This window comes from Phialemonium atrogriseum (genome assembly GCF_030411735.1).
Source record: "Phialemonium atrogriseum strain 8032-3 unplaced genomic scaffold QBC33scaffold_10, whole genome shotgun sequence".
Classification (NCBI taxonomy): domain Eukaryota; kingdom Fungi; phylum Ascomycota; class Sordariomycetes; order Cephalothecales; family Cephalothecaceae; genus Phialemonium; species Phialemonium atrogriseum.
The window spans coordinates 706,123-715,630 of NW_026848147.1; the positions used below are offsets into that span (position 1 = coordinate 706,123).

Sequence of the window (9,508 nt, forward strand, 5' to 3'; positions counted from 1 at the left end):
GCAATAAACGCTGCGCCATCGGTTGAATTGAACGTTGGGCGTCGGGCTACTAGCGAGGCGATGGAACTGAACGCCAGTAGTGCACCACTTACCTACACGTAGGCAATTGCGTTTAATTAATCGCCTGGGCAGCGTTCAATCCTGGCGTTTGATTCAATCGCCTGATGTTCAGTTCAATCGTCTAGCTGGTGACGCCCGGTGGCCCAGCGCTGCCGGCACAGCGTTCAACTCAATCGCCTGATGTTCAATCCAATCGCCGGCGCAACTTCCATTCAATCGCCAGGAAAGCGGTCAATTCAACCGCCAGCGCGGCGTTCAATTCCATTGCCTGGCGTGTAAGTTGAGTGGTGGTGCCACCAGAAAGTTAGGAGCACCTGTCAGAATTCCCGGCGGCCCGGCACCATTTGTGGCGCACAGACCCCAGGCACGAATAGCAAACTGCCCAGGCACGCGCAGCAAAAACACAGCCAATAAGACCGAAACGGACGCCTCAATCTGACAAGTAGCCCCGCCCGGAACATGCAACTCCATGTGGTTATCTATCTCCCACCCCACTACACTTCACGCCAGACAGTTCTGATGCCATCAACGCCGACCTACCCTATTCACCTTCCCAGATACCAACGCTAAACGAGAGGAATGGGATGGGCAGCCTACATGGTCAAATCGTACCACCGAACAAGGCCAAAGATAATTCCAACCCGAGATGGATCGCCTGCCGCAGGAGATTACTGCTAATATAATCTCCCAGTTCGCAGGGGACGGCCGCAACCACGGCTGCAACCACGGCTGCAAAGACGGCTGCAACTACGGCAACGACGATGGTAGCGACGACCGCCCCGCCCTTGCCCCGTACGCCACCGTGTCGCGCGCGTGGCAGCAGCGCATCGAGGCCATAACCTTTGCCCACATCACGCTCAACCCAGCACGCCTGGCATCGCCCCTCACAGCGCAGGCCCTGACACCCGACCGTGTGCGTCGCTTCGTCCACTCTATCTATGTCGACGTGATTCTGCCGCCGTACGACGAGGAGGCGCGGGGCCGGGTTGAGGATGACGCTGAGAGGGCTGGTAACGACGCTGCATTCACCGATGCTGTCCGGAAGGTTTTCGCTTTGCTTTCGACGCCCGCGTCAGCTTCAGCTGTGCCTAGGGATGCTAATAACAACGATTATGGCGGCGACAGCGGTTATCGCCCTCGTATCCTCCTTTCCTTAGGCGCCCGGTGTGTTAGTGACGTCGAGGACCTGGAGGCAAGGAAATACAGGTGCAGTGTTCTCATGTTTGACAGGGCCAAGGACATTTTCGAGCTGCGCTACGAGAGCTCGTATCTCGACCTAAGGCTAGCAGAGGCCCTGCCTAAGCTGAATTGCATCTCACAGTTCTACGTCAAGGCCAGGAGAGCCCACCGGACGTTTGCACCACGGGCGCTGTGTCTTATAGCGTCAAGGATATCAAGTCTAGAGAGTATAAACTGGGAACTTTTTGACAACGAGAAGAGGGATGCAGCACTTAGGAAAAAGTTAAGAGCAGGTAGGCTTGACCATTTGCTAGGCAGACAGAAGGCACAGGCTAACCAAAAGATATACAGATTTTGCCAACGCTTTACAAATACTGCCCTCTACCCTCCAAAACTTCAATCTCTCCTACGAAAGACGCGAGCCCTCAGACCACTCCTTCCAAACCCCTAGCCTTCTAGATGAAGCAGACCAGGACAACAACGACAAGCTAAGCCTTGCACTGCACAAGCTCTCCCATCGCCTCACCAGCTTCCATCTAGAGGCCAGCGTTGGCCCAGAGGTCCTTTGGCCGTTAGAACATAGAGAATTGGACAAGCAGCAGCAGAAAGGAGACGATAGCAGCGACAGCAATCGTCCTCTGCTCTGGCCAAACATGCAGCAATACTCGATCGACCCAGGCGCCATTGCCCCGTCAGGCGAGTGGCGCTACATGCGACGACCAGACGCCACAGAGTATTCGGAAGAAGACGGAGACTCGTACGTCTCAGAGACTATTCCAGTCCCAGGCGACGAGAAAAATGACTATTTTCGCGATAAACTAGACCAAGACGCCGCCATGTCTCTGCTGCTAGCCGCTGCGCGGGCTGCGGGCCGCATGCCAATGCTCCACTCTATGTTCTTTGTGCTGCACCCGCCTACTCCTGACAACGACACGCTGTATGTCTTCTACGATGTGAATCGTAGTGAGTGCTTGGCTCGTGGGGGTCGAATTGGTCCAGCAAAGCTGAAGATCGAGACCTACCCTGTATTTGTCCCAGACGAGGAGGTCATGGAAGCTTGGAGGGCAGCCGCAAAGGAACATACAGGTGCCGAGTCTGGGCTTGAGGTGAAGATCATAGATATCATGGAGTGGAAAATGTCTGTGCTAAGAGCGTCTGAAGCGCAGGCGTTGATTCCAGGACGAACCTTGACACCATGACCGCCGTTTATCAAGCCATCGATCAAAGACTATGGAAGAAGGAGATCCTGCGGTTGAGAAAGAAACACGACGGGGAACTGGTGACAGAGGGTCACATCGAATCGGCTAGTCGGGCAAAACTTGAGGAATTCGCCAGAAACGAGTTGTTTCTAGAGAGCCTTGCTTTTGCCGGACTGCAGAACGATACAATTGAGTTTGAGTCAAGGCATCTCGATCAAATATTTGACCGCCTGGTAAGCGAAGTGGAGTTTCCGGAGCAAGTCCTCCTTGACACCCTACAAGGAGGGTCTGATGTGAAAATCACAATTATAAAGTCCCTAGCAACACAACCGAGAATCCCGTTAAGCATCATCGATTTAACACCTTCTTGGCTTGCAAATAGCGAATCTACACCTTGGAAGAGTGTGGTCCTGGGCATGCTACAGCGTTCCCGTCCAGACTTGACAAACAAGCCCGTTGCAGCCGTGATAGCGTGCCTGGATGACCTGCATTGGCATGTCAGATCGGCTGCCGTCGACGTGTTAAAGGCGCAGTCCAGCTTAGCTGGCGAGACTGTCGCGGCTGTGGTAGCGTGCCTGGATGACCCAGACTTGGATATTAGACAGGCTGCTGAAATTGTCTTGGCAGAGGCTATACTAAGACATGGGAAATTATATTCTACTCTTCTCAGCGGTCCATTTGTAGCATCACTATATAAGATTCTATTGCAGCGCAGTTTTAAGAAGCAGCTGAGTTGGTATGTTGAGAACAGGATATCCTACGTAAACATGCCAGATAGGGTCACAAATGCCAGGATTGATAATATGGAAGAGTTCATATACATGGTTAACAAAGCGCGGCCACCAGGCATTCTATTGATGGCTCTAGGTTCACAGCAGGGATGAGAAACAACAAATATAGAGTAGTCTTGCAACCTTCTTCTCTTATTTTATTTTTCATAGCGTGCCACATAAAGGGCCTGGGAGGCCGGGAAATATATAAGTGTGACGGGCTGCGCCCGGAAGTGGCCTCCCAGCCTCATCTGTTGAGCGCAGGGACCACATTTGGTTGACCTGGCAACACGCAGGGGCCTACACCTAGCTACTGGTCAGGGAACGCGGCCCTGACAGGATCTCTCGTTTTTTCCCCCCTTTCCTTTCCTCAAGATTGATGTACTCGTAGAGTGGCCTAGCCAGTTGCAATACTACTGCCTTGAGACCGTTACACCAGGGCTCGCCTAGGCATGCGAGGATGATCAGGGCACGACATGGACAACTCTATGCGAGTGTTCTTAATATGGACTCTGTTTAAAATAGTTAGTGTTAGACCCTAATATGTGATAAGTTTGGAGTCGTCTTCTTTTATAGTAGTGGTGATGTAGAACGAGTTTCTGTTGGATTTAGAACCAAGGTTGGAAAGGCCCCATGCGAATAGGCATGTTTGTCCCTGCAGGCTACTGGTAGAGTGCCGACTATTTCGGTCCTCTGGGTTGGAAACGTCTTGATAGAGGTTTGGGTAGTGCCGTTACATACGAGCCAAGAGAAGATACAGCCAAAGGACAAGCTCCAAGGTAAGAACTGGAAGCTGGCACCTCCTTTCGCTACAAGGTAGGTAAGCAAATGATACGTGAAGCTTTTGGGGCAAGTGACAAAGTGGGTCCCAGAACGGAAGCCTCGGATTGGAGGAGGAGTCGACATGACACGGGAATTTTAGTCGGCGCGGCCCGCACAAGCTAGCCCGCCCGCCGAGAAATATGAAAATTGGGATCTCATCATTCCGTTCCGGGTTTCTACGCTTTGGCCTCCACCTGCGCAGTTCTGTTCAGTGATAAGTCGTCGCCATCTTCATCTCGCCAAGGCCCGAGGCTGTCCGCCCTCGTTGCCCCTTGCCCCTCACCACCGAGATGGCGCCCTCTCACGAAGCCGCCGTCAGCCACATCTCGGCTGCCGTGAGGGCCTTGTTCTTCCGGCGCGAGTCGTTCCGCGTCTTCCACGGCTCCACCAACAGCACCCGGCCAGGCCACTCCGGCCGGGTGGTCGACATCAGCGCCCTCTCCAACGTCCTCGAGGTCGATGAGGCGTCGCAAACGGCCATCGTGGAGCCGAACGTGCCCATGGACAAGCTCGTTCGGGCGACCCTCGCCCGCGGCATGATCCCGCCCGTTGTCATGGAGTTCCCGGGAATCACCGTGGGCGGCGGCTTTGCCGGCAGCGCAGGCGAGAGCAGCTCGTTCAAGTACGGCTACTTCGACCAGACGGTCAAGTCCGTCGAGATGGTGCTGGCGACCGGGGACGTCGTCAAGGCCTCGCCGTCGGAGAACCCGGACCTGTTCCGCGGCGCAGCAGGGACGGCCGGCACCCTAGGCATCACCACAAAGCTGGAGCTCGGCCTCATCCCCGCGAGGCGCTTTGTCGAGCTCGCATACCGCCGCTGCGCAACCGTGCCGGAAACGATTGCAGCCGTGCGGCAGGAAACCGAAAACCCAGAGAACGACTACGTCGACGGCATCATCTTCTCTAACACTCACGGCCTCGTCATGACGGGCAAGCTCACGGATGATATCCCTCAGACCAAAAAGCCGCAAACATTCAGCGGCGCGTGGGATCCGTGGTTCTACCTCCACGCTGAGGCAAAATCGCTGCAAACTGCTCCTTCCACAGACCACATTCCAATCGCCGAGTACCTCTTCCGCTACGACCGCGGCGGTTTCTGGGTTGGAGCCGAAGCGTTCAAGTACTTTTCCTTTGTCCCCTTCAATCGCTACACCAGGTGGTTCCTCAACGACTTCATGCACACGCGCATGCTATACCGGGCCCTCCAAGGGAGCAACATGTCCTTCGGGACCATGGTCCAGGACCTCTCGCTGCCGTACGACACGGCCGCCGACTTCATCGAGTACACGTCCCGGGACCTGGGCATCTGGCCGCTGTGGCTCTGCCCCCTCCGCGCCACCACAGCGCCCACGTTCCACCCCTTCACCACGGACGAAAGGGGCGACGGGTCGCCGCAGCCGATGCTCAACATCGGGCTCTGGGGCGCCGCGTCCAGGGACATGGACACCTTCGTCCGCCAGAACCGCGAGCTGGAGGCCCGGCTCACCGAGCTGGGCGGCCGCAAGGTGCTCTACTCGCACACGTACTACACCGAGGGCGAGTTCTGGCGCCTGTACGACCGCGCCTGGTACGAGGGCCTGCGCCGGCGGTACGAGGCCACCTCGCTGCCGAGCCTCTACGACAAGGTCCACGTCGACGTCGACAAGGCACGCAAGGCGCGGGGCACGTCGTGGGTCCGCCGGCTGGCTGCCCTGTGGCCGCTTCCCGGGCTCGCGGGGATCTGGTCGGCTATTCGGAGCGGGGATTACCGGATCCATCGGAGGTATTGGAAGGCCATGGAGGCGGGCGAGAGGTGAGACCGGTCATGGCGGCTGGCTTGACTCGATATCGAATGTTCTAAGCTGGTGGAAGGCAATGACCACGTCAGTCACAGCCGCAACCGTCACTGCCAGGGGCAATGCGTCAATAGATGGCTCGTATTGGGACTACCAAAGGCTAGGCTTCATTCAAATGTTGCAGTGGTCAGGCCCGTTGCATTTGAGGAGCGATGCCGACGCCGACGCTAACGCCGACAACCCTGCCGACAGCAATGAGGGGGTTGGCAACAGCAGTGGCCAGTAAGGACGGTGAGGGGAGCGGGGAGGAAACGCAGAGGAGTCTTCATGGAGACGATAAGTCAAACAACAGTATAGACATGGGGCGACGGGCAGCTCTGTGTCTAAGTAGTCGTCTTGTTCAGGCGGACTCCGTGGTGGGCAGCCTCCCAGGAAGTAGTGCTTGGTGGTGTAAGCGGTCATTTTCTAGGCTAGCAAGCCCAGGCTAAAGCGGCGTGAGGTCCGAGGAAAACATCCCACAAAACGTGGGGTACCAATTCTCGGATAAGCAACTGCGGAGAAGGACTCCAAAACCATCTGCCGATTTAACGCCAACCCCCGAACCTCCCGTGTCAAAGTGTGGGGAGTTGAGCGGGGATGGGATGCGGGGGGATTGCAGATGATGGCAACCCATCGGACTTTAGAGAACCCATTCATGAGCAAGATGTGCCTTCCTTTTAACCGTCTTCCGTTGTCAGGTATCTGGCCGACACACCTGAGAATATTTGTCGGTTCTGTAGGCAAGGTCAGTATTGGGACACACTTGCTACCGCACCACGACATCAGACATCAGCTAAACCCCCTCCAACTCCAAACATGGAGGATACGTATAGCGGCGTCCCATCGCGGCTGAGTAAAGAAGCGGCAGAATGCCGGGCGCGCCTACTTGGGAATCGCACCCTGCCGGCCAGCCAACCGCGGAAACACGGCGTTCGTCTGCCCCCGGATACAACGCTTGAGCAGTTCGAGTCCGCCATCCAGGACTTGAGAGGCAAACTCGGGCCCGATAACGTTGAGGTTAACGACAAGGCCTTGGTCGACGGGTGGTATCTGGAGCACCCCAACACCCATGATGCTTTCCACATCGTCGACCAGGAGGAGCTCGTCAGCAGCGCTGCCGTGTTTCCTGGATCCACGGAAGAAGTGCAGATCATCGTCCGTTGGGCCAACCAATACGGCATACCGATATATCCCATCTCCCTGGGGCGAAATGTGGGTTACGGAGGGGCAGCTCCACGGGTCCCCGGCGGCGTCGTGATCGACCTAGGTCGCCGAATGCACAATATCCTCAAGATCGACGGCGAGAATGCCAGCTGCGTCGTCGAGCCCGGGGTGACGTACTTCAAGCTCTACGAGGAGATCCAGAGGCAGAAGTTGCCGTTGTGGATTGACCCGCCCGACCTCGGAGGCGGGAGCGTGCTCGGCAACGCCATCGACCGGGGGGTGGGATACACGCCGTACGGCGACCACTTCGCGAACCACTGCGGCATGGAGATCGTGCTCCCTAGCGGCGAGCTCCTGAGGACGGGGATGGGGGCCATGCCCGGCCCCGACGGTGAGGACAACCCGACGTGGCAGTCCTTCCAGCACGCCTTCGGCCCGTCGGTCAACGGCATCTTCTCGCAGAGCAACTTCGGCATCGTCACCAAGATGGGGTTCCACTTGATGCCCGAGACGAATAACCAGTCGTACTGCTTCACCTTCCCGCACGACGACGACTTTGAGCAGATCGTCGACATCATCCGCCCGCTCGCCCAGCAGCGCATCCTAGGCAACATCCCCCAGCTCCGGCACGCCATCCAGGAGCTCAACGTGACGGGCCGGCCCAAGTCGTCCTTCCACTCGGGCGCGGGCCCCATGACGCGCGACGAGGTCCGCTCGGCGGCCAAGGAACTGCCCCTCGGCGACTGCTCGTGGGTCTTCTACGGGACCCAGTACGGGCCCGCCGAGACGATCCAGTCCCAGCTGGAGGTGATCAAGGCCGCCTTCGGCCGCATCCCGGGGTCCCGGTTCTTCCTCCCGTCCGACGTGCCCGCCGACCACTACCTGCACTCGCGCTCGCTCGTGTGCGCCGGCGTGCCGGTGCTGCGCGAGCTGGACTGGCTCAACTGGACGCCCAACGGGGCGCACCTCTTCTTCTCGCCGATCGCGCCGACGCGGGGCCGCGACGCGCGCACGGTGCACGACCTGATCGCCGCGGCGCACGCGCGGCACGGGTTCGACCTGTTCCCGACGCTGTGCGTGGCCGGGCGCGAGATCCACTACATCGCCAACATCGTGTACGACCGGGCCGACGCCGCCGAGAAGCGCCGCGCCGTGCGCCTGATGCGCGAGATGATCGCCGAGTGCGCGGCGCGCGGCTTCGGCGAGTACAGGACCCACCTGCTCTTCGCCGACCAGGTCGCCGCCACGTACAGCTGGGGCGACCGCGCGCTGATGCGGCTCAATGAGACTATCAAGGATGCACTGGACCCCAACGGCGTGCTGGCGCCGGGGCGGAATGGTATCTGGCCTAGGAGGTATAGGGGGAAGGGGTGGGAGCTGGGGGCCGAGGACGTCGACATGGATAGAATCGGGCCTAAAGCATGACCTGGAGGTCTGCCCATGAGTGCAAAACTTGTTTGGGACCAGCTTTGATTTTGACTACCGCCATGCTTTTGATGTCGGGACAAGGTTGCAGAGCGCATGACTTGTCCTTAAACTTAGTACTTAGAGACAAGACAGTCAAGGTTATTTCCCGCCACTTCTCTGGATGGCACCGGTTACCCCCTCTCATCTAAGAGGACAACCGAACATGGTCTAGTGTGATAACCTTGAAGTCGGAAAATGCAAAGCGGCTCGGACAACCGGTGGTTACGAGTTTATTTCCTACATGGCAGGATGATCAAGTACAGTGGCACTGCCAGCAAAGTCTAACTTGCAGTCCCATTGCTCAAACCTAGGACTTTAAACTCCGACTATGGGGGGTTTATTCTTACCTCGGAAAGGCAGGCTGTCATTCCCACAGTACTATGTTCGTGAGAACCTTTCCTCTCCATCCGTCGACATTCATCTTCCCACAACCTACCCCAGATCTCAACAGCGACAGCACGTCCGCAAGACAAGAACAAGACGGCCAGAGACACCTAAAGCGAGGGCCACGGCCTCTCAAAGCCATGATTGCGAGCCTAGAGCCACACATGATCGTGCTCATCATCCTCCAAGTCCTCGGGTACGCATTAATCGCCATCGCAGTAGCATACGGCGCGCTGCTGAGGAGGAGAATCGGCCGCCTGACCCCGCAACGGAGGTGGCTATGGCTCTTCACCGCAACACTCCTCGGCCTGCTATGGCCCCTGACCTTGATGGGGCTCGGACTGCAGCACCTTGGCTGCTGCTCCACGATAGATGACGCCGCGGACGACGACATCGAGGCGCAAGACCAACAACCCGGGGAGATGCTGCCCCTTACCCCGGTCTCGACTGCGAGTGGGCTGGAGATTCCGGAGCCGCCACCGACGTATACGCCGCTGTGAGGCATTGACGGGGGACCCATTACGAGAGCCATTACGAGAGCCCCGGGGAAAAGGGGGGGGGGGGGGGGGGGGTGGGGGAGTGGGGGGGGGGGGGGGGGGGGGGGGGGGCGGGGGGGGGGGGGGGGGGCGGGGGGGGGGGGGGGGGCACG

At 58.1% G+C, this 9,508-nt stretch overlaps 4 protein-coding genes across 4 annotated transcripts; all 4 read left to right on the forward strand.

Moving 5' to 3' along the window:
• Window positions 1-706: 706 nt before the first annotated feature.
• Window positions 707-2,438, forward strand: QBC33DRAFT_558353 (uncharacterized protein; the record flags this gene model as incomplete). Its single annotated transcript, XM_060429871.1, has 2 exons — window positions 707-1,532; window positions 1,591-2,438. The coding sequence occupies 2 exons, from the start codon at window positions 707-709 to the stop codon at window positions 2,436-2,438; spliced, it is 1,674 nt and encodes a 557-aa protein (XP_060284404.1).
• A 1,799-nt stretch (window positions 2,439-4,237) lies between these two features.
• QBC33DRAFT_47215 (FAD-binding domain-containing protein) lies at window positions 4,238-6,048 on the forward strand. The gene has a single exon (XM_060425201.1). The coding sequence runs from the start codon at window positions 4,321-4,323 to the stop codon at window positions 5,824-5,826; it is 1,506 nt and encodes a 501-aa protein (XP_060284405.1). The 5' UTR covers window positions 4,238-4,320; the 3' UTR covers window positions 5,827-6,048.
• A 415-nt stretch (window positions 6,049-6,463) lies between these two features.
• Window positions 6,464-8,636, forward strand: QBC33DRAFT_47203 (putative vanilly-alcohol oxidase). Its single transcript, XM_060425200.1, has one exon. The coding sequence runs from the start codon at window positions 6,661-6,663 to the stop codon at window positions 8,431-8,433; it is 1,773 nt and encodes a 590-aa protein (XP_060284406.1). The 5' UTR covers window positions 6,464-6,660; the 3' UTR covers window positions 8,434-8,636.
• Window positions 8,363-9,397, forward strand: QBC33DRAFT_569230 (uncharacterized protein). The gene has a single exon (XM_060430534.1). It carries the CDS (start codon window positions 8,856-8,858, stop codon window positions 9,357-9,359), a length of 504 nt encoding a protein of 167 aa, XP_060284407.1. The 5' UTR covers window positions 8,363-8,855; the 3' UTR covers window positions 9,360-9,397.
• Window positions 9,398-9,508: the final 111 nt, after the last annotated feature.

Bases quoted from the DNA above. Each gene is read 5' to 3' on its own strand.
- QBC33DRAFT_47203 (XM_060425200.1), top strand. From the start codon at position 6,661: ATGGAGGATACGTATAGCGGCGTCCCATCGCGGCTGAGTAAAGAAGCG.
- QBC33DRAFT_47215 (XM_060425201.1), top strand. From the start codon at position 4,321: ATGGCGCCCTCTCACGAAGCCGCCGTCAGCCACATCTCGGCTGCCGTG.
- QBC33DRAFT_569230 (XM_060430534.1), top strand. From the start codon at position 8,856: ATGTTCGTGAGAACCTTTCCTCTCCATCCGTCGACATTCATCTTCCCA.